Genomic DNA, 21,877 nt, shown 5'->3' on the forward strand with positions numbered 1-21,877 from the left:
CACACTTCATATTAGATTATTTTAATAAAGGTAATTCTATCCATGGCTTACTTGTAAGAAGATTTAAATTTTAAGAATAATTAGATGAGAACCATGTACCAGTTTTTGCTTTGCCATTATACCTCTTTTTCCTCATACAGCTTTCCCTCCCCAGCTTTTACACAACACACATCTTCCCAGCATCTTCTCCATGAGTACCTTAGGGGGAGGATCACTTAAGTGATACCAGCTCTCTTTTGTGTAGGATCTGCCATGAGCTGGGACCCATGCTAGTAGCATTCTTATGTGTGTCATGTACTCAAACTATAAACGCACTGTTGTTTTTTTGTTTGTTTGTTTACTATCAAGAAACTTAATTTTAAAGGGCTTAAGTAAGTTGACTGAAGTGATCGACAGATCTGGAATTCTGACTTAAGTTGTATAACGCAAAAGCCGGTCCTTAACTTAAACTTGCATTTCTGATTTCAATGTTGTTTTTTATCACCTAGCAGGAGACAGGATTTTCCTAATTTTATTTTTGCCAAAAAGTAGGAAACTTACAACTAAAAACAAGGCAGACAAATAAATAAAAAATGAGGGGTTTTTGGTATTGGTTTGAATCCTCCAGAATGAAGAAATTCCATTTCCTAACCTTGCTTCCCAACTCTCCACACATTGCCCTCCATCCGTTTACTCACTTGGAAGTCTTTTTATGTGGACCTGATGGGGACACTTTCAGATATCTTGTTTGATTATAAGGCTTTCTAGCAGAGCAGTGTGAATTCATTACAGAGTCAACTACAGCCAAGCCACATTTCATTCTTTTCTCCTGTGTTGTAATGTTGCCATATTTTTTATTTGTTGTTTTTTGTTTTTTGGGGGGTGTTTGTTTTTGTTTTTGTTTTTGTTTTTTAATAGCACCTGTGATATATGGAAGTCAGGGATTGAATCCGAGCTGTAGCTGTGGTCTACGCTATGGCTGTGGCCATGCCAGATCCTTAACCCACTGCTTTGGGCTGGGGATTGAACCCATGCCACTGCAGAGACAGCACAGATCCTTAACCCACTGCACCACCATGGGAACTCCTGCCATATTTTTTAGATTGGCCAAACATCTTTTCACAGGCGTTTCTGAGCAAGCCCAAAGCTGCAAGTCACCTGACTTCATCAAGTTCAACTGAAATGCAAATGTTGGCATCTCATCTATGGGTGGATGGAAAATGCCTTGTTTTAAACTTTGAAAAATGGATGAGTAGAAACTTGAACTGAGCTTTCATTTAGGAAAGTAGGCATTACTGTTGTCAAGTTTAATTTCTCTCTATCCATTTGACAGCTTGTTTCCATGCAGAGTCTTTAATCACCAATTTAGGATTACATTTTGCCCATTAGATGGATTGTATGTCCAAAAACTTTAGCAAGCATTGAAAGGCAGTCTTAATTTTATAACAGTAAAAAGCCTCCTAGATTATTTATCTATCTATAGAGGTTTATAAAAGAAACTTTGACTTTACCCTTAAATAGATGCTATTTCGATATGATTAACCCAATGTAAATAGATCCTTGTAGGTATGTATTGGACTTCAAAAAAAAGAAAAAGAAAACCCACTTATGCTGCATTACCAGCTTACATCATCACAGAGAATTCATAGCGAAGCATTTCACTATATAATTACAAGTTGATGGTTTATAATATACAGAAAATGGCTTGTTGCTTTATTATTAGACGTGATGAAATCCTGTGTTTGGAAAAGAAACTAAGTGACCATTTCAGTGGATTAATGTGTAACATTCATAAATGTTCCCAGTGCTGCTTTCATAAATTGAAGACCAAGGAAAGGACCTCGACCTTTCCTTTTCACTCTGCACTGTTAATCTACTCAGAGACGCTTTTATTGAATGAGAAAAACAATAGTTGGACATGACTATGAGGTAAGAAAATAGGGGAAAGAAAAATATCTGGGGAATTAGACCCTGTGAGTGGTTTGACTGATGTTGATTCCAGAAGTTCAAAGGGAGAGGGAAGCTAAATAATTCAGTTGTTTCCCAACCTTGACAAATAGTTTCATTTGACAGAATGAAATAATTAAGTCTTACTAAGGAATTTTTAATATAGCTAAGTGATTTGTGGACATGAAAACCACCAATGTGTAACAGTCTCTTTGTTACAGATTTTGGTTGCTTATATGTTCCTGATTTTAGGTTGTTTGTTTTTGGTTTTGTTTTTGTTTTTTCATCGGTATCTTCTGCTCTTTCTCTAAATATTTATGAAATCTGAGGGATTATAGTGGCCCTGAAATGTCATACAGTCTGAAGTACTCCCATTCCTTCAGGAAGAATTGCATCCAAGGCTTTGCTCCCATGTCCTAAGTATACCATTACTCTCTTGTTATCAACTTAGTTGTATCAACCAGCAATAAAAACTCACTTCTAAAAAATAGTTTCCTAGCATGGAGTAATTGATGTTCCATAGAGATGTATTAGCAACCATTATGCTAATGCATCCTGGACAAGAAAATAAAGCATGTTTTTCCCCTTGAATGGCTCATTGACCTGCAAATAGATAATTCTAGCCAAAGATAGTTCTGCAGAATACATAGTTCATATGAATTGCAAAATCTAGAATGCTAGGTAGCCTTTCCAAGAGAGTTTCTGGTGCCCTGCACAATTATTTATATGTTTTGCCACTTTGGCCAGAGTGTTGAACCTCTTTGTCCACAAATACTCTAATCTTCACATTTTAGAGTTTTATGCTAAGGGTTACATGAGAGGGAAGGTCCCTTGTGGCACAGCGGATAAGAATTTGGTGTTGCCATAGCCGTGGCATAGGTTGCAACTGTGGCACAGGTTCAATCCCTGGCGCAGGAACTTCCACATGCTTCAGGTGTGGCCACAACAAACAAAACAAAAAAAAATTAAAGAATTACATGAGAGGATGTACTGAAAGTGCTTTGTAAACATCGTAGGAAATCCTTCCATTTAACACAGTATTTTTACATTTTTATAGCACTAAGAATTCTATTTTCCTTATTCTGTTATTAAAAATAGTTGTCTGGGAGTTCCCATCATGGCTCAGTGGTTAACAAATCCAACTAGGAACCATGAGGTTTCAGGTTCGATCCCTGGCCTTGCTCAGTGGGTTAAGGATCCGGCGTTGCCGTGAGCCGTGGTGTAGGTCACAGATGCAGCTTGGATCCCGAGTTGCTGTGGTTCTGGCATAGACTGGTGGCTACAGCTCCGATTAGACCCCTAGCCAGGGAACCTCCATATGCCACGGGAGCGGCCCAAGAAATGGCAAAAAGACACACACACACACACACACACACACACACAAAATAGTTGTCTGGAAGAGCTAGACTATTTCTAAGACACACTTTTCACTTGCCTTAATATTGCATAAAGCTGCTTTGTTGTAAACCAAAACACTAAATTTCGTTCCAGCTCTCCCTTGCAGCTTTGTAGTCATCATGAAGACAACTTTGTTTTCTCTTTGGAATAGTATTATGATGTGTTCTTTGAATTTTTTATTGAGGTAAAGTTTATGCCCTGTAAAATTTATTCCTTTTGCTCTGCAGTTGAATGAGTTTTGACAAATGTACATCGTCTTATAATTCCCACAATCAAGATACGGAACCACAATCAAGATATATACCTCCAACCCCTGGCGATGTAGTTGAATTTTTGACCATGTAAGGAACATAAAACAAATGACAAGTATGAAGGATGGTGTATTTTAAGAGCATGTAGACAGCAGCCCTAAATGGTCTAAACCATTGAATGTTCAAGCAAGAAGAGACATAAGGGATTATTTGCAGAAGTCATAAGCTGACAGCCTGTGGACTGGATTCATTCCTTTGAACTGATGTCTTTGCCCTGCCTGGTGTCTTAAAAAGCATTCGAATTATTGGTCAACATTTAAAAGTAGAAAGATTTCAAATACAAATTTGAATTTCAGGCATTGTCTAAAAAATTGAAATGCCTGGCTCCTCTGGGCCCATATTTCCATGTGGCAGTTATTGTCTGTGGTTTCCTCTTGGTTGTCCTTTTTAAGTAGGGTTTGCACTGCTGTCCAGTTTACTAGAGCAAGGGACTGATTGATGGGGAGAAAGGAAGATGTTTACAAGTCAAGTGATCAGGGCTCACTGGCTTTGAGATCTTCTCTCTTATGAGATACAGTCCAAAATCACCAAGGGTTAGCAAAGAAAATAAGCTGCCTTTCCTCACTGTGGCTCTATTTCTTACCCTTAAAAGAGAAGAGAAAGAAAACTTTAAAAGAACGTGTACTATCCATTGAAGACCAAGAAGGAGATTATGAGGGGAAAATCCTCTTATGTTGTATAAAAGGACATAAAATTACACAGTGTTGTAAAGGAGGGAAAAATAGCTCATTTGTGTTCCAGCTAAGGAAAGCCCCTAAGAGTTGTTGTTACGCTGTCTTGCTGAGGATTTTATGCTCTGAAAGGTCAGTCTTCCTGTTTTCCTCTTTTGCCCACCTAAATCCAGTCTTAAGCAGCAGCCAGAGTGATCATTTGGAAATGCAGATCACACCCTGTCAAGGGCTTGCTTAAAACTCCCCAGTTGCTCCTTGTTGTTTGTAGGATAAAATTCAAATTTCTTTACATGGCCCACACGGCTCTTGCCCCCCTCACTGACCTTATCTCCTACTGTCCTCCCTACCTCCTGAGCCTCCACTATGCCAGCCCCCTTTCCTGCCTGCAGGCAGTCTCCTTCCATCTCCTGGAATGAACTGCTAGTCACAGTTCTGGGTAGAATGTTCAGCCTCCAGGTGGTCCTATGACTCCATCTTGGTATTGGCATCTTTCTCCAACCTCATCTCTTCAGAGGGGTCTTCCTTGCTCATCTGGCTTAGACACAGATGCTCACTCCTTCGTCCATTATCCCCATCACATTAAGTTCCACACTTCAGTCATTTATTTTTTATTTCCCCTGTCAGAGACAGGATCTTGCCTAACTGACTGCCCTCTTCCCCGGTCCTGGGGTATAGCACATGCTCAATAAAAATTTGTGGAATGAATGAAAGTGTGGGTAACTTTCTCTAATTAGCTGGGAGGAGGAAAATTTCAATCTCCTTTCCAGAAGTAAACACTTAATAAAGCAATTGGATATTAGGATATTTTGAGAGCCAAAGAAAGGATATTTTAATCAGAGACATTGCTTTGGACAGTTGTTCAGAGATATAAAGATAAACGTGTTTTTATTAAGAAACACTTGGTCCCTAAATTTTCTATTTCTTCAATATTGGCAAGAAAGGATGTTTTTCAGTTTAGACTTTTAATTTATGGGAATGATGGACCAATACTTCAAAAATCTTTCTCTCTTGTTATTTCACTTTGGTTCTTCTGGTTATTTCTCTAAAATGCACAGAATCAAAATGACATGGAGTATTTTGGCTTGAGTTGGAGTTTTCTCTAAGTAGACCTCTCAATTTGACAGCCTTCCAGGCTCTGCGTGTTGTTTTTGAGAACAGTTGGTACATACCTAATCTATTTGTGAATTGAGACAGAATTTTATCATTATTTTTACATCTAGTTTCCTTGGAGCTTAAGGGAAATGTTTTATTTTCCAAAAGAAGAATTTTACATTTATTTAAAAGAAAAAAAAAAAAAAGACTTGTGCTATTGCCATTCCCCAAGTAAAATCTGTCTTAAAATCTGAGGCAAAATGATAAAGTAATGAGTTGGGTTGAAGGTCATTTTTCATAGTTTAATAATCACATTGAAACACTTGTGCTGACTGGTTTGTTGACAATTTCAGAAAATCAGATGTCAATCAGAAACAGATTTACTCTTTATGTGCCCCTGTTCTTAGTCTGACATCCCATATCTGAAGATATTTGTGGGGACAGGAAGGATTTCTGTGGCTAAAGTTAAAAAGGTAGAATTTAAAGATATTTTATTCAAAAACAGTATGCTTCTAGACTTATCAGTTGTGTAATTTACACAGAGACAGACTCAAATGGGTTAATGAAAATTAGCTCAGCCTTTAAAAATTATTTAATGAATTTTACACCATTCGCCAATAGAATTTACTATGTTCAACATGGAATATAAAACATTGAAATTACGGACTTGTTATAGTAGTATCAATTCCTAGCAGGAATTGATAAGAATGGAAGAGTTGAGTTGTAATACTTGAAGATGTTAGAAATTTGGAAAAATCATCATGTTATCTGGTCTATAAAATATCTGTGTGAGTGGGTATGTGTTTGTGTATTCCAAACCCAGATTGGTCATGGGCCACCTGCAGCATCCTTAGTGTTTGGTATGATGGCTATATGATAGCGTGGAGAAACCAGAGACACACTGACAGATGAAGAAGAGTCCAGATTAAAGGGGCAGGAGAAGCTGCCCAGCCATCATCTTCTTCATCTCAGCTGGGTTCCCCACCAAAGTAACTCACCTGGTGTCAGACGAATGACACACAGTGTGGTTCACAGATGGTGCCTCAGCCAAAATTCACACAGGCTTACACATTTATCTGTCACACAGATGTTTCTTCTTGTGTTTTCTAGCCAGTGAGGCAACAGCTCAACTTTGCTGGGGGATCACCTCCAGATGTTCAACCAAAGAAAGACCCTGCCACCCCACTGAGAGTAGGCAGACAGTTCCTCCCTGCAGCTGGGGCCACTCAGAGACAGTACAAATTAGAAAAGGATAAGCCCATACCTTCTTTGTAATGGTCATATTTGTAGCTCAGAAACACAGAGAACACAAATAATTAGAAACTTACACATAACATCAAGTAACTTTACTGTAAAAACCTGAAATGAGTCAAACCTGACAGGCAGGTTTTCTGTGACTTTTGTCGGCAGGTTTTTCTCGATGTTAATTGCTCATTTTTCCAAGTAGGCAAATTTGACTGTTTAAACAAAAACAGCTTGAGTCAAATACCTATAATAAAAGAAAGAAGTATAAGTTAACTCCCTCTGTGCATTTGTATTTTGCCAAACCATCTCCAGGAGATCCCATTTATTTCTTTTGTATTTTTTGAAACTTCACAAAGAGCACATTTTATTTCAGAAATGGTAAAAAAGTTGTAGTTATTATTCATGTAGACATTGGCATTCGTTTCATAATCTGGGGGAAAAATGTGTCAAAGCTGTGTTGCTAAGCACTAATTAAGTTTTCAGATATTTATAAAGAAATAAGTGAGAGGGAAACAAGGATAAATCCTAGATTTTTGACTCACGCAACTGGGTAATTCTGTTTACACAGATGAGAAAGATTAGGTGATCAATACATTTGGGTACAATAGGAGTAAAGGTTATCTCTGAGCCACTTAAACTTTCTGATACCTATTGGATAGTTTAGAGCCAAGCAATGACGTTAATTAAACAGCTGAATATGTAAGTGTGGAGCTCAGAGGAGGCCTGAAATTGTTTGTATGAATTCAGTTGTCATGAGAATATAGCTGTTTCAGAGGAGAATGCAGAGTGGAAGGGTATAAAAAGTTCTAGGTGTCTCTTCTTTTCTGGAGATGACTTGGCTTTTCCTTGAGCATGAAATTCCTTCTCTCTAAAATAGGGTTTGAAAAATGGTATGAGAAATTTTCCAAATCCAACATTTTATATCTATATGATCTCCCCTCATAAGTTACTATTTTGTGTCAAGAAACTTTTCTTTTACAAACCATTAAGGAATTCTGCCCTTGGAAGATCATTTTGCCATCCGGCCTTCTTATCCAGTTATCACAGTATTATCCACTCTGCTCATGTTTTCCTTAGTATCGCAGAAGGGATGATGAAGCCAGAGGCACTGGAACAAACAGGGCTGTTTCCATGCTGCACACTGGAAATTGTTATATCTGCTTTCGTGTATGTCTTTATGTCAGTGCAGTTGTGAAGACTCAACAAATTTGATTTGTGGACTAAATGATGTGATTTCTGGATACTCCAGTGACCTCAGAAATACATGAACAGATCAGATTTTCTGTCAAAGGTTTTCTGTTAAAATACACCTATGATGTATTCTATGAACACTCAGCATTTTGTATTAAAGATTTTAAATACTAAATATTTGCTATTGATGGAAAATTGTGTTTCAGTAAATCAACACGCACCTTGCCTGGTCTCTGGATGCACCAGCATTAATAATACCAATTTCTTACTTTCAAAGCTGCTTTTGATTTTTTCATATTTTCTTTTCTAAAATGCCTCATTCTGACTGCACCTGTTAATATCCTATTTCAAGTGCCACTAGATTTGGTATTTATGCAGTAATTTTTGACTTTAACAAGAGAGATTTCAGTCAAATAGTGTGGATGAAAGCCTGGTTGGCATGAATTCTAAAGAGATTGGGAGAAAAGAAATGAAGACAACAAAGAGAAATAACTTGAAGTTTTACTCTCAAGGAAGGTACATAATGGGTTTGGGGCAGTGGGGAGGTCAAGGGAGGTTTTATTTAAGACGGATGGTAAGACTGAAGGTGTATGTGTGAGAGTACTTCAGCAGGGATGGGAAATGAGTGGCGGAGGACAGAGTGGGTAACTGCAGGAGTGGACAGGACCTAGGACAGCTAAGGGGTCGGCTGAGAGAGAGGGTCAGGGCTTTGTTTCACTGTGACAGGAGGAAGGGTGAGTGGGACATCTTGGTAGCATGTTGAACTCCCCTGCTGATGCTTGTATTTTCTCACTGAAATGAGAAACTAAAGTAGCAGGAGTGAGGAAACAGGTCTGAGAAGAATGGAGGGCATTTGAAATAGTCATTGAGAGAGTGAGAGATTTACTAGAGAAATATGGTAGGATTTCCAGGCAGCCCTGAGGGCCCATTGGAGGGTTATGACCATGAGTTTGAAGAAAAACATTCAGCATGATTGTAATTTGTTTATTTATTTCCTAGCTTATTCAGCTGCGCGGGTTTGGCAGAGATTTATCCTTAACCAAGGTTAGAAGTCTTACTTATACAGTAAAATCCATATTGAAAAGGGAAGAAAGTTGAAAATAATACTAAGGGAATGATTTTTTTAATGATGGAGAATAGAACCTAGTCCAGCAAGGAAAGAAGTAGGAGTACCAGGGAAATGGGATCGATGGGCAGTGACAAAGTGGTGGGCTCAGTAACTTGGGGGACCCTCCAGAGGTGAGAATGGTTGGGGTCAGAATATCCTGAGGGAGAGCCGGAAGGAAGAAATGATATTTGAAACTGACAGGAGAGTGTGCAGTTACCAGTAAAGACCTGGTCTAGGGCATGATCTTGACCTTGGGAGCTGAGGTAGAGTGAAGGACAAGACTATTGGAGGTTAGGAGTCCATGCTGGGACTGCAACTGAGGAGAGAAATAGCAACAGAAAAGTCTTTTTACTTAGCAGGTGGTATTTGTAACTTCCTCTTGGTTATTAAATACTCCCTGTAGTCAAACATCCAGAAGCTGGATAAGATGCAGAGTCACCCCCCAGGAAGCAGGAACTTTTGATGTGGCATTTCCTGGACACTGGTCATCTGCTGTCTGGCTGACCTTTCATGAATGGCTCTTAGTTCCTGTCCTGTGGCCACACATCCCATACAGTTTTTCTTCTCTTGTCCTCACAGAGGCCCTTATGGGCAGGATCTTTTCACCACTTTGTGGAGGTGTCTGTTTGACCTGCAAGTGTCCTTGGCCTACTAGCTCTCATGCACTAGCTCCCATGAACTTTTCCAGCCAAGCTTTGGGAGTGAAGGGGGAATTGCTATATCCCAGCAAGCATCTATCCAGAAGATTAATTGCAGAAATCTTCTTGCAGATAGTCTCGCGGGGTGGGGGTGGGTAGGAGGAGACAGGCTCATGCACCTTCACCTAACTAATACCATTTCTAAGTAAATTTCTTCTCCTTCCACGATCCTCTAGCTTACTCTGGCTTGTCATCTTAGGTGAGTGATGGAGGTCAGGGCTGCAGTCTTGGCTGATGATCTCTTCCTTTCTTTCTCTCTCTCCGAAGAATATGTGGATGTTTGTCACCAACTGTTCTTACCTCTGGTCCCAGCTGAAACTGGGGCTTTGCAACTAAAACCCTGCTTGTTTTCTATGGTGTTACATGTTCTCTCTCTCTCTTTTTTTTTGTCTTTTTCCTGTTCTAGGGCCACTCCCATGGCATATGGAGATTCCCAGGCTAGTGGTCTAATTGGAGCTGTAGCCACTGGCCTACGCCAGAGCCACAGCAATGCGGGATCTGAGCTATGTCTGCAACCTACACCACAGCTCACAGCAATACCAGATCCTTAACTCACTGAGCAAGACCAGGGATTGAACCCGCAACTTCATGGTTCCTAGTTGGATTTGTTAACCACTGCGCCACAACGGGAACTCCTACATGTTCTTTTTCTATCCAATTAAATGGAATTAAACAGCTGTGTCCTCAAAGTTCAGGGATATTCATCATCTCCTTTCTCTAAAAATCTCAGCACTGTACAAAAAGTATTATGTATTTAAGACATGAAGAGCTGATTAGCATTTACACTTGGTCCAAAAGTCCTGCAGAGAGTTTCCTAAAAAGTACTTAAGGACACTTAAAGCATGGTGAGATGAATATTCTTGAATATGACTGTCCGGAAATAATAGATGTTAGATTGTAGGCACAAAGGAAAATTAATATTTATCTAATTCATTTTGATAAGAATTTTGATTGGTACATATCCTGTTGGCTTGATCATGTCTAGTTTAGGATTAGTGATATTTAAGTCTCATATACGGTTTGTCCTAAGCTACATTTTATTTCTTTAGAATCTTATTCACAACCCAAATATATTGTCCCCTGTGCCCCTCTCTCCAAATTACCTTCAGGAATTATCTTCCTGTTTTCCCGTGCTCAAACCCCACTGGCCTTTCATCTGCTCAGATGCACTCCTTTTCTAGTCCACATGCTGTGCCTTCTGCCAGAAATGCTCCCTCCCCTGGTCTGCACTCCTCACACACATCCCACTGTCCATCCTTTATCTTTCACATCTCTGCCTAAATGTAGCACTTCTTCAGGGAAACCTCTGTCAACAGTCCACACTTTCACACCTGTACCAACTAGTATGTGTTCTCATAACACACTGTTTTTCTTTCTTTTTCATTTACTACACTTGCAAAGAAGAAAAATGTATCTTTATGTATCTACTTGGTACCTTCGAACACTCTAAAAATATAAGCTCCTAGAGGGCAGAGCAGCAGCTATTTTTCCTGGCACTTAGCAAGGTGTCTTGGACATAGTTAGCACTTATTAAATATTTGTTGAACGAAGGAAGGAAAGCTCCCAATATGATTTTACTAAACACAATTGAAGAGTTTATCATCACATGTAGGGCCAATTAAGGTTGTGAAGACTGGAGGAAAGTCAGTAAGCCTAAAGAGGTGAAGATGCTCTTCAAAATTCGAGTACTTATGTATTCTAACTCTAAAGCATGTGTTTAGTTTTAGTTAGGTATCAGCAGGAGGTAAATTTGAATTTTTCTTAGAAAAATCTGTATTCATGATTTTCATAGTGATATTCTAACTGTGATGCTCATTACAATAATCAATGTGTTCCTTACATGAGTATCAACTCAGCAGAAAATTTTAACCACTCTTGCAAACACAGTTCAAGATCTGCTGATGATCAGTCACTTAGGGTCCTTGTCAAATAAAACAAAAGGCCTATGTGGGATGGAATTGTCTTGAGAATTCCCCATTTATTGAACTTTTTACTCTAGCATTTTGCTATTGTTAGGTGTGTTATCTATTATCTTTTAATTAAAATTATAATTCATAGATTTCTAAAAATTAACTGAGTTAATTTACAAATAAATAAAAGGTCTAAATAATTTTCAAACAAGTACTTCCTTATTTCTTTCTTATTATTTAATTTCCATTTGGACAAGTTCATAAAACATTTTTAGTGCTATCAAATATTTTTAATTCCACTTTTTTTTTTTTTTTTTTTTTTTTTTGCTTTTACGGACCATACTGGAGGCATATGGAAGTTCCCAAATTAGGGATCAAATTGGAGCTGTAGCTGCTGGCCTAAGCCACAGCCACCGCAACATGGGATCCAAGCTGCATCTGTGACCTACACCACAACTCATGGCAATTCCAGATCCCTGACCCACTGAGCAAGGCCAGGGATCAAACCCACATCCTCATGGATACTAGTTGGATTCGTTTCTGCTGTGCCATGGTGGGAACTCCCCACATCTTTTTAAAGTTCGGGATTTCAGAATCAATCTTTCCATGTTTTAGAAGTATATATAAAAAGGTCTTTTATCATTTTCCCATATAGGTATAGGAAAATTAATAGACAAGAAGAACTCTGAGCATTTGTTCTTCTTTGGTTGTCAGTTGTTGGAAAATGTAATTGGGAAAGTTTTCCTTACTATTTCCATTACATTTCCTCTTTTAAGAAAAAATATTTTCAGGTTTATTTGGATGAAAAAGAGTTAGTACAACCTGTCCTTGTGAAAGTTTCATGGTTTCCATAGTAAAAGTTTATTATTTACCTTTTCCCCTGCCATTTTATGTTTGTTAAAGAGTGATCTATTAAAAAAAAAAAAGTCAAATATCTCATTCTCTTCCAACAACACCAATACAATATGGCATGGATGGGACTGCTTCAGATTTAGTCTTAGAAAGTTTGTTGCATACAAATTTATTCTGAAACTGATATTCAGAGGCTAGAAATCAGCGTGTACTGAAGTATAGTCATTAAAAATCAGTGTGTATTGCTGTGTTACCACTAAGAACTATTGAATCTTGAAACCCTGAACACTCTCTTCTAGCTGCTTTCGAAATCTATTGAACAACTGAAGCAACCAGGCAGTCACCTCGAGGAAGCAGAGGAAGAGCTTCAGGGGGACCAGGCGATGCAGGAAGACAGAGCGCCCTCTAGTGGCAACAGCACTAGGAGTGACAGCAGTGCTTGTGCGGATGACTCACTGGGACAAGTTGGGGCTGTGAAGGTCAAGGAGGAACCAGTGGACAGTGATGAAGATGCTCAGATCCAGGAAATGGAATCTGGGGAGCAGGCTGCTTTTATGCAACAGGTAATAGGCAAAGATTTAGCTCCAGGATTTGTAATTAAAGTCATTATCTGAATATGATATGCATTTCAGGTTTTGGTAAATGGATATGGTTTCCTATCAATGATCTGATTTTAGTGTTTAAGGATGCTAACTAATGCAGATATATCTGTATAGAAATCTTTCTTTATACTGATCTCTATATAGATATTAAAGTTTCGTTGAAACTCTACTGATAAGGCAGTACCTGTTACACTAAAATTATACTACATAAGTATCCCAGTAATTAACAGGCCTGCCCCACTAGTTACTTCTAAGGAAAACGAACTCACTGTTGTTTTCAGTTTATCTGTTGAGATCAGTGACTGCTGGATATAGTTTCCCAGTCTGATCAATGAAACATTCTATTAGATCTTGATTTTTTTTGATATGTAGAATTCGATTTTCATGTTGCTGTACATAATGTATCATACTACAGTCTTGAACACTGTCAAAGGTAGTCTGCCCCTTCTTTCCTCTCTCTTTTTTGTTAAGTGAAATGTTCTGGTTACTTTCCCAGTAGTCCTAGGTTATTGTACAGATTGCAATTGCAAATATTAGGAATAGAGGTGGTTTTAAATCTATAGATGCAAGGTACAGCACTAGTTTAAATATTACATTATGTCTCACCTACTACTGCTCATTTCACTTTTATCCTGTGTTATTTGATGACATTGTTTATTGAAAAAGATCAAATGAAGCAGATGCAAATGTTGGCAAGAAGTGATGTGCAGCATTATGGTCCAATCAGATACAATATTGTATCTCTAGTTGTGGAAAACATAGTAACAGTATGATTCTTATCTGATATGGAGTCAAAATCATGTTTAAAAGAAGGTGTATCATGTTTTATAATCATTATTACTAGGATATCTTTAAGTATAATTCCATAATGACAGAGCATATACCATACTATTTTGGCAAATAGAAAATTAGGAAAAGTTAGGTTTAACAAAAGAATCTACTTGTACATAATGCACCTTCAGAAGGACTATGTCCTTTGATGCTATGAAATGCAAACAACTTTGAAGGCAACAGAAGACTGTTTATTTAAGTCAGTTCTTTGTCAGGTTCCTGCTGTTCTCCTGCAGAAAACTGATTCTATGAGGCTGAACAGGAAATGCCTTGTGGAAACAGGAAGTCCAAGTGATTCATGTAATGAGGAATGTAGGGGAAAAAAAAAACGGAGGATAGTGTTTTACTCTTCTGTTTTTAAAGGGCACCCTATGAATTGATTTATTGTCTAAGAAAATAACACCACAAGTAGGGAAATTGTTAAGGAAGCTTTTCACTGGAACATTTCCTTCATACTCCCTTTTGATATGTTTACCTTGTTTTATAGGTTTACTTTTGTTAAGCTAGTTAAGATTCGTTGTATTAAGACCCCTTAATACGGATAATCCAAATTGACCTAGAATCTTTGTGAGGTTTTTTTCTATTAAAATATTTATATTTCTAAATCCGAGGTATTTTAAGGTGTAGTATCCTGTTTCAAAGGAGATATAGCAGTTTTGCCAAATGTAGACATTGTACAACTGTATGTTATTGGCACGTGTTGTTTACATTTTGCTGTGACATTTAAAAAATATTTCTTAAAAAAGATTACTGCTAAAGATACATTATCCTTTTTTAAAAAGTCTCCATTCAAATTAAATCAACATAACTAGAAGTTAGAAAGTTTAAAACTTTTCCATATAATGAAAGACCTTCTGATAATTTGACAAGTAGCTGTAATAGGCAACACTTCCTACTACCAAAATATTTTGGTTAGTATATTCCTTCAGATTAAAATGACTTTCTGTCAGTTGTTTCGCATTAAAAATATGGCATTCCTAAGATAAAATTGTATATTTTTTCCATCTCTTAAATATACATTTTCTTTAATGTATTTTTTTCAATCTCATAAAAAAGGGATAGTGCATCTTTTAAAATACATTTTATTTGGGGAGGAACATGTGGCTGAGCAGACTTTTGTATAATATTTCTTCAAAGATATGTAATCACAGACAAAAAAAAAACCTATTTTTTATAATGTCATTTGAGAGAGCTTCATCAGTATAGTTGGTGGACGTTAATTGTTTGAATTTGATAGTCTTTGAACTTAATCAAGAAACTACCTGGAACCAGTGAAAAGGAAAGCTGGACTTAAATAATCTTAGAACTAATTGATAAATGTCTCTTTTAAAATCTACTGTATTTATTATAATTTACACCCTTGAAGGTGATCTCTTGTTTTGTGTTGTAAATATATTGTTTGTATGTTTCTCTTCTTGCCTTCTGTTATAAGTCTCTTCCTTTCTCAAATAAAGTTTTTTTTAAAAGATCCCCTTTCATACATATGGCTTTGTGTAAACTTGATATATTTAATCGAATTCGAAGCTCATGCACTAGGTCTCATATACCAAAATATATTGCCATTCTTTGTTGAAACAAAAAAATAAAGATATTTTGAGCAGTTACTTTTAATGCCATTAAAAATAATAAATCCAACAATAGTGACTTTAAATTATTTGCATCAGCCATTATCAAAAAGCATACACATGTAAAATTTGTTGTAGTTTCATTTTCCCCGCGTGTCCTTTTTCATATGTTATCATCTTTGATGTCAACTTCTAAATATAAAATTTTATATAAATAGATATCAGTTCCTAACTTTGCTCAACTTAAAAATCACTTTTAAAAAGGTTAATATACTCCCGTGAATATAACAAGCACTTAATAAATATTAAAATGAATAATTTTACGTGTATCATAATAGTCATATCTACTACAAAAAGAACCTGACCTACAAGTATAAAGTGACAGTACATAAATTTAAAGAGAAAAGAATAATTAAATGACCTCCCCTTTTATGGATATAATTATTATAACAGTAGTGTGAAGAACAAGGAGCCTCAGGTAAAAGGAATTGGACCATACAGATCCCAAAGGCCATGAGGTACCTTGTTCTTCTTCTGGTCAGTTGCTCTCAAAACTTATTAGTCAGTCCTTTGTAATGTGTTACCATGTATTCAATTCAGTAGGTTAAAAATATTTGTTTTATATTCTTTGATTCTCTTAAACTTCAATAGTGTCACACAAGTTAAAGCTACTCTAATTGTGGAGCTAATATCATTGACTTTTACAAAATGGATTATCCTTCCATAGTGCCATAAATTTGATAATTTAGTCAGAATTGTGGAAGTACCATGGATGCTAGTCTTAATGTCCTTAAAATTGCCTTTGGACTGTACAGGTACAAGATAAACTTGGTACTAGAGATCCTCCAAAAAGTGTTGGAGGAATCAATTCATGATTTGATACTGTATATCTGATTTCCAAAGTGTAAAGGGACTTATAATATGTTTCTATATGTATCAATGTTAGAAACTTTTTCTTGGGAAAAATAGTTTCTGCCGGGATTTGCAATGAATAACCATTCGATTTCTTCTTCTGATAGTTCAAAAGCCGCCTTCTCCTCGGTGAATGTAGCTGCTGAAAGGGAGACTGCTCCTTTTCTTAGTTTTGAGAACGACAGTATTTAAGAAATTTTCGTGTTCATACTTTTTTTTTCTAAAGTGTGTTAAAAAGGAATTCAGACACTAAACAGTTTTTTTGAAACCTAGCTCTCAGTGGATATATAGGTGAACAACATTTTTTTTTTAATTTGGCATTCCTTTGTGATTTTTTTCCACTAATGGAAAGATACAGTTGTGTGTAATTACAGGTTAGCAATGATAAATAATCGAGGTGTACAGATGAGAACCAATTATAATCAGGAACTTGGAGATACAAGAGAAGGAGTTAGACAGATTATGATTCTCTTTATTATTAATTCCTCCACCTGGGTTTTAAAGGGAAAGTATGGGAGTGGCAATCAGAGAACTTAGGCAAATGGAACAGGATATTGAGAATGTGAGTTTTTAAAACATATCTATTTAGGTTTATTAAGGTTTCCATTCTAATTTATAATAATTTCCTTAAGGCTGATAAACTAGGGTTTAGACAGTGAAACTTTGGGGGACCATCTTGATTTACAGGAAGATTTTAACTACCAGCACCTTACATATATTAACACATTAGTCCTCACAACAACCTTACCGGGTAGGTATTATTGTCCCATTGTAGAGATGAGGACACTAGAGCACAGAGAAGTTAAATAAGGTTCATGGCAGTCTAGCACTAATTTGAACCCCAACCTCTGCCACTGCACTGTGTTTGTGCAACAAGTCTTCTTACATGTCCAAATTGATTAAATCATTAGCACTTGGTTTTTGCTTTCTTTACCCATCAGCATTTCCAAACGGTTTTGAATTTTCTCTTTCAGTCCTTGCTATCAGTTAGGAGCTTAGGACTTTTTTTTTTTTTTAATTCTAATTCTTGTACATTATGTTCAGTCCTTCTAAATCATGAAAATTTGCAAGTCTCTTTTTTCTGACCAGAACCAGTCCTGGGATGGGGTGAAGAAGTGACTGCACTTGGAATTAACCTTGGGGGAGAGTGACAAAATTTCATCCAGCTCACAGCTTTCCTTTGCCACTTCTTACCTTCATTCCCAACCAAAGGGAAGAGACCGCAATTTCTAAGCAGTCTGGATGCTGCCCTTAAAAACTTTGACTTATCGAGGATGTACTTTATAATCATTTTGACCTAAAGTAGTCTGTTATACAGAGGCAATGTTGTGAAAAGAAAAATAAGGACATTTTTCTTGAGTTCTATACCTCCTAAGTGGACTTCCAACTGAAAGGTGCGTAAAAATTGTCTTGAGGGAAGCTGTCAACAGTTCCGATTCTGACCACACCCCCCAGAGGGTCTAATCCTGTTGTCCTGACTAGGAGCCCAGGAATCTACATTTTTCAACCCCTTTGGGAGAGTCTGATTCAGAAACAGTGCTCTGGAGATGGCCAGGAGCCCTAAACCACTTCCTGAAATGTCCTGATTTTTAATAGCTTTTACCTAAGATCCTTGGATTCTCTGATTCATTGTTTTCATAATAGACTGTCTCGTATTTCTCATATAGTGTTCTCTTTCATCTGCATTTTAGCTCAACTACAGGCTATTCATACTGTATTTACTGCTGTTAATTTTTTGATAGTGTTTATCCCTTTTGCATATTTTCCTCTTCTAAGTAAATAACTTCTGAGCCTATTATAGAGTATTAATTCACCAAGACTTATCAATTTTGCCTCAGAAGTTCTGAACTATTTGTGGTATGTTGTTTTTTGTTTCTATTGAGATAAAACTCAAGTAACATAAAATTCATCATTTTAACCATTTCAAAGTGTACAATTCAGTGGGTTTTAGTATATTCATAATGATGTGCCATACTTCCTAGAAATACTTCCTAACTCCGAATATTTTCATTAACTCAGAGAAATTCTGTACCAGTTAAGCAGTCACTCTTCATTCCCACCCTCTCTCCAGTCCCTGGCAACCACGAATCTACTTTTTGTTCATATGGATTTGCCTATTGTGGACATTTCATATAAAAGAAATCATACATTTTATGTGGCCTTTATGTCTGGCCTCTTTGACCTTGCATAACACTTAGTTTCATCCACATTATAGCATGTCTCAGTACTTATGGCTGAATAGCATTCTGTGGTATGAATAAACTGTGTTTTGTTTTTCTGTTCATCGCTTGATGGACTCTTGGATTGTTTTCATTTTTTAACTGTTATGAGTAGTGCTGCTCTGAACACTCATGTACAACTGCTTGTGTTAATGTGCTTTCAGTGTTTGTGGGTATATACTTAGGAGCGAAATTGCTGGATCATATGGCAATTCTATCTAACTTTTGAGGAACTGCTAAACTGTTTTCCACAGTACCTGAACTATTTTATATTTCCACTGGCAAAGTATGAAGGGTTCCAGTTTCTCCACATCCTCTCCAACATTTGTTATTTTCTTTTTCTTTTTTTCCTAATGGTTGCCATTAAATGGTTAGCCTAATGAAATACTAGTTTATTGTTTTTTGATTTCTATTTTACTGTTGATTAGTGACGTTGAACATTTTTTTTCATTTATTTACTAGATATTTGCATATCTTCTTTAGAGGAATATCTATTCAGATCTCTTCCCTGCTTTTTTAATTGGTTTTATCTTTTTAATGTTGTAAGAGATTTTAAACATATTCTGGATACTAAACTATTATTAGACATAGGAGTTACAAATGTTTTCTCCCATTGTGTGGATTGTCTTTTCATTTCTTTGATATGTTTAATTTTGTTGAAATCTAATATATTTTTTTCTTTTGTTAAGAATATGTTGCTTAATCCAATGTCAGAGAGATTTGTACTTATGTTGCCTTCTAAGACTTTTATAATTTCAGACCTTACTTTTAAGTCTTTGATCTGTTTTGAGTTATATATATTTTAAAAGTATTCTTCCATTCGAGTTGTTTTTAGAGAACTTACCGATTGTTGGACCCCACTTGCTCATGTATCATCTCCATTGTCCTTAATTTTAGTTGGCTTTGGTCTTGCTTTTTCATCCTTCCTGTTGTTGTCTCTGGTTGCTTCCTAACTTTTGATAGTCCTTTTTTTTTTCTCTCTCTCAACCATCATAATGCTATAATCTTGATGTTTCTTTTATCTAAATTAAACTGAAGAAAATACTAAGTCTTTTTCCTTTAAGAAATGCTCTTTTTCCTGATGATCGTTAAAAACTAAAAGTTATTTTTCTTCATTTATATGGCTTTGAAATTCTATTCTCCTTACTCATTGTTACTTATGTCTACATTGCACTTAAGTTTTATGTTGAAGTTATGTTCAAGTCTTTGCCTTTTGTTCCTCTTTGACAGAATTTCTGCAAGAAACCCTGCATTTGTACTTCCAAACTGGTAGCCACATATAGCTATTGAGAATTTGAAATGTGACTTGTACGAAATGAGATATGCTTTAGTGTAAAATAAATACCAAATTTCAATGACATAGTATAAAAATATATTAATACCTAAGTAATGATACTATATATGGCTACATATTAAAAGAAGGTATTTTAAATACATTAGGTTATGTAACATTATTAAAATTAACCTTACCTGTTTTCTTTTACCTCTTGAATGTGGCTAGTAGAATTTTTTTTTTTTTTGTCTTTATATAACCATACTCATGGCATATGGAGGTTCCCAGGCTAGGGGTCAAATCAGAGCTATAGCTGCTGACCTATGCCACAGCTATGCCAGATGCAAGACATGTCTGTGACCTACACCACAGCTCAGGGCAGTGCCAGATTCTTAACCCACTGAGCAAAGCTAGGGATCAAACCTGTGTCCTTATGAATACTAGACAGATTTGTTTCCACTGAGCCACAAACTCTCCTAGGAGAAAAGTTAAGATTATACAGGAAGTGCCCATTGTGTCTTGGTGGGTTAAGAATCTGACTATTATCCATGAGGATGCAGATTCAGCCCCTAGCCTTGCTCAGTAGGTTAGGGATCCGGCATTGCATTGCCCCAAGCTGTGGTGCAGGTCACAGATCCAGCCTGGATTCCAAATTGCTGTGGCTGTGGTGTAGGCCTACAGCTGCAGCTCTGATTCAGCCCCTAGTCTGGGAACTTCCATATGCTGCAGGTGCAACCCTAATCAGAAAAAAAAGAAAGAAAATTTAAAATTATATAGTAGCTTGCATTTGTGCCTCATGTTATATTAATGTTGACCAACACTTTTACATCATCTCTGTCTCATTTTATATTATGTTAATAGATCTCATTACATCATTTTGGAAACAAGTGGGTTGTAAAATCTGAACAAATGAATATTTGTTCTTGCCAGTATCTTCCATTGCTGTTATTTATTCTAACACAGAGGCAAGAAATGTTGTGTTACGAGAGGTCTGTGCCTTCTTAGTGGTTTAAGGGTCTAAAGATCTCTTTTTTTCTTGAAAGACAATTCACAGTCTCCCATATGTCTTATTAATACTGTCAGTCTTAAAAACAATTCACTCGTAACTCCACTATCATCTCAAAGTTAATAAGTTTATCCTCTGCAAAATGTCCTTTTTTTCCTTGCTCTTCCATTTCTGTCTTTGGAATGACCATTTAGACATGAGAACGGATTATCATGAAACTTTTGATCATTGCCTCCTTTTTTTAATCTCTCATATGCTCTCCGGACTCTTATTTCTGATTGCAAGCCATTGTATCTCTTCACTCTCTGGCTCTGGTTTCCCTAGTCACTACCATAATTAATACTATACAAATTTTTTTTTATTTAAATCATGGCAAGAATTTCCTTCCCCATAAGTGTCCTCTTTGTACTAATTTAGTTACCTTACTGTAAAATGCCAATACCAATTTCTAATTCTCTGTGGGAGAACCCGTACTAATATCTTCCTCATCGCTTCATCTATATGGCATCATGGAGTTTCAGTCTTCATAATTCGGCCTTTATATTCTGACCAGATACTTATCCCTCCCAACCTGATGCAATCACTTTCCACTCAAAGCAAATAATTTCTAACTTTGGGCTCCAATTGCATGCGTTTCATCAAGCTTTTATCACTATCTGGAAAACCCTTAACTTCCTTTTTCAAACCTTTCTTTGCTGCCTCCTATGTAGCATCTGATTTCTTTAACCTACCCTAACTCTTCAATCACTTTAGAAGCACATTTATATCAGTTCCATCCAATTTACTGTGTAATTTTTCTTTGTGTCATTATTATAATTTTTCTTTGTGTCATTATTATAATTATTAACTTTGTGTCATTACGTCCTTTTGCCCCTTGAAGCCAGAGAAAATATATTATACAATAGTCCTGAAACCACACAAGGAGCCTATGAAGTACTCAATTAAATGCCATGTGAATGGTTTTTGTTTTACATTTCTCTTATTCAGATTTCTTAGTGGCTAAAGGATGTTTTCTTCCTTAGGATTACAGGTTCACATTGAAAGATAGACTCATTTTTCACTTATTG

The 21,877-nt window shown here is 36.6% G+C and overlaps 1 protein-coding gene across 50 annotated transcripts in view; it reads left to right on the plus strand.

Moving 5' to 3' along the window:
- HDAC9 (histone deacetylase 9) overlaps window positions 1-21,877 on the plus strand; it is a 1,028,404-nt gene that overhangs the window by 663,153 nt on the left and 343,374 nt on the right. For 34 of the 50 annotated variants that reach the window (XM_021102482.1, XM_021102481.1, XM_021102484.1 and 31 more), the window contains one exon: window positions 12,702-12,965. In XM_021102482.1, coding sequence (XP_020958141.1) covers window positions 12,702-12,965 — 264 coding nt within the window. Of the gene's footprint in view, window positions 1-12,701; window positions 15,316-21,877 lie in introns of those variants that run through there. The other 16 variants (XM_021102503.1, XM_021102510.1, XM_021102504.1 and 13 more) reach the window with 1 other exon arrangement.

This window comes from Sus scrofa, chromosome 9, assembly GCF_000003025.6.
Source record: "Sus scrofa isolate TJ Tabasco breed Duroc chromosome 9, Sscrofa11.1, whole genome shotgun sequence".
In the NCBI taxonomy this organism is placed as follows: domain Eukaryota; kingdom Metazoa; phylum Chordata; class Mammalia; order Artiodactyla; family Suidae; genus Sus; species Sus scrofa.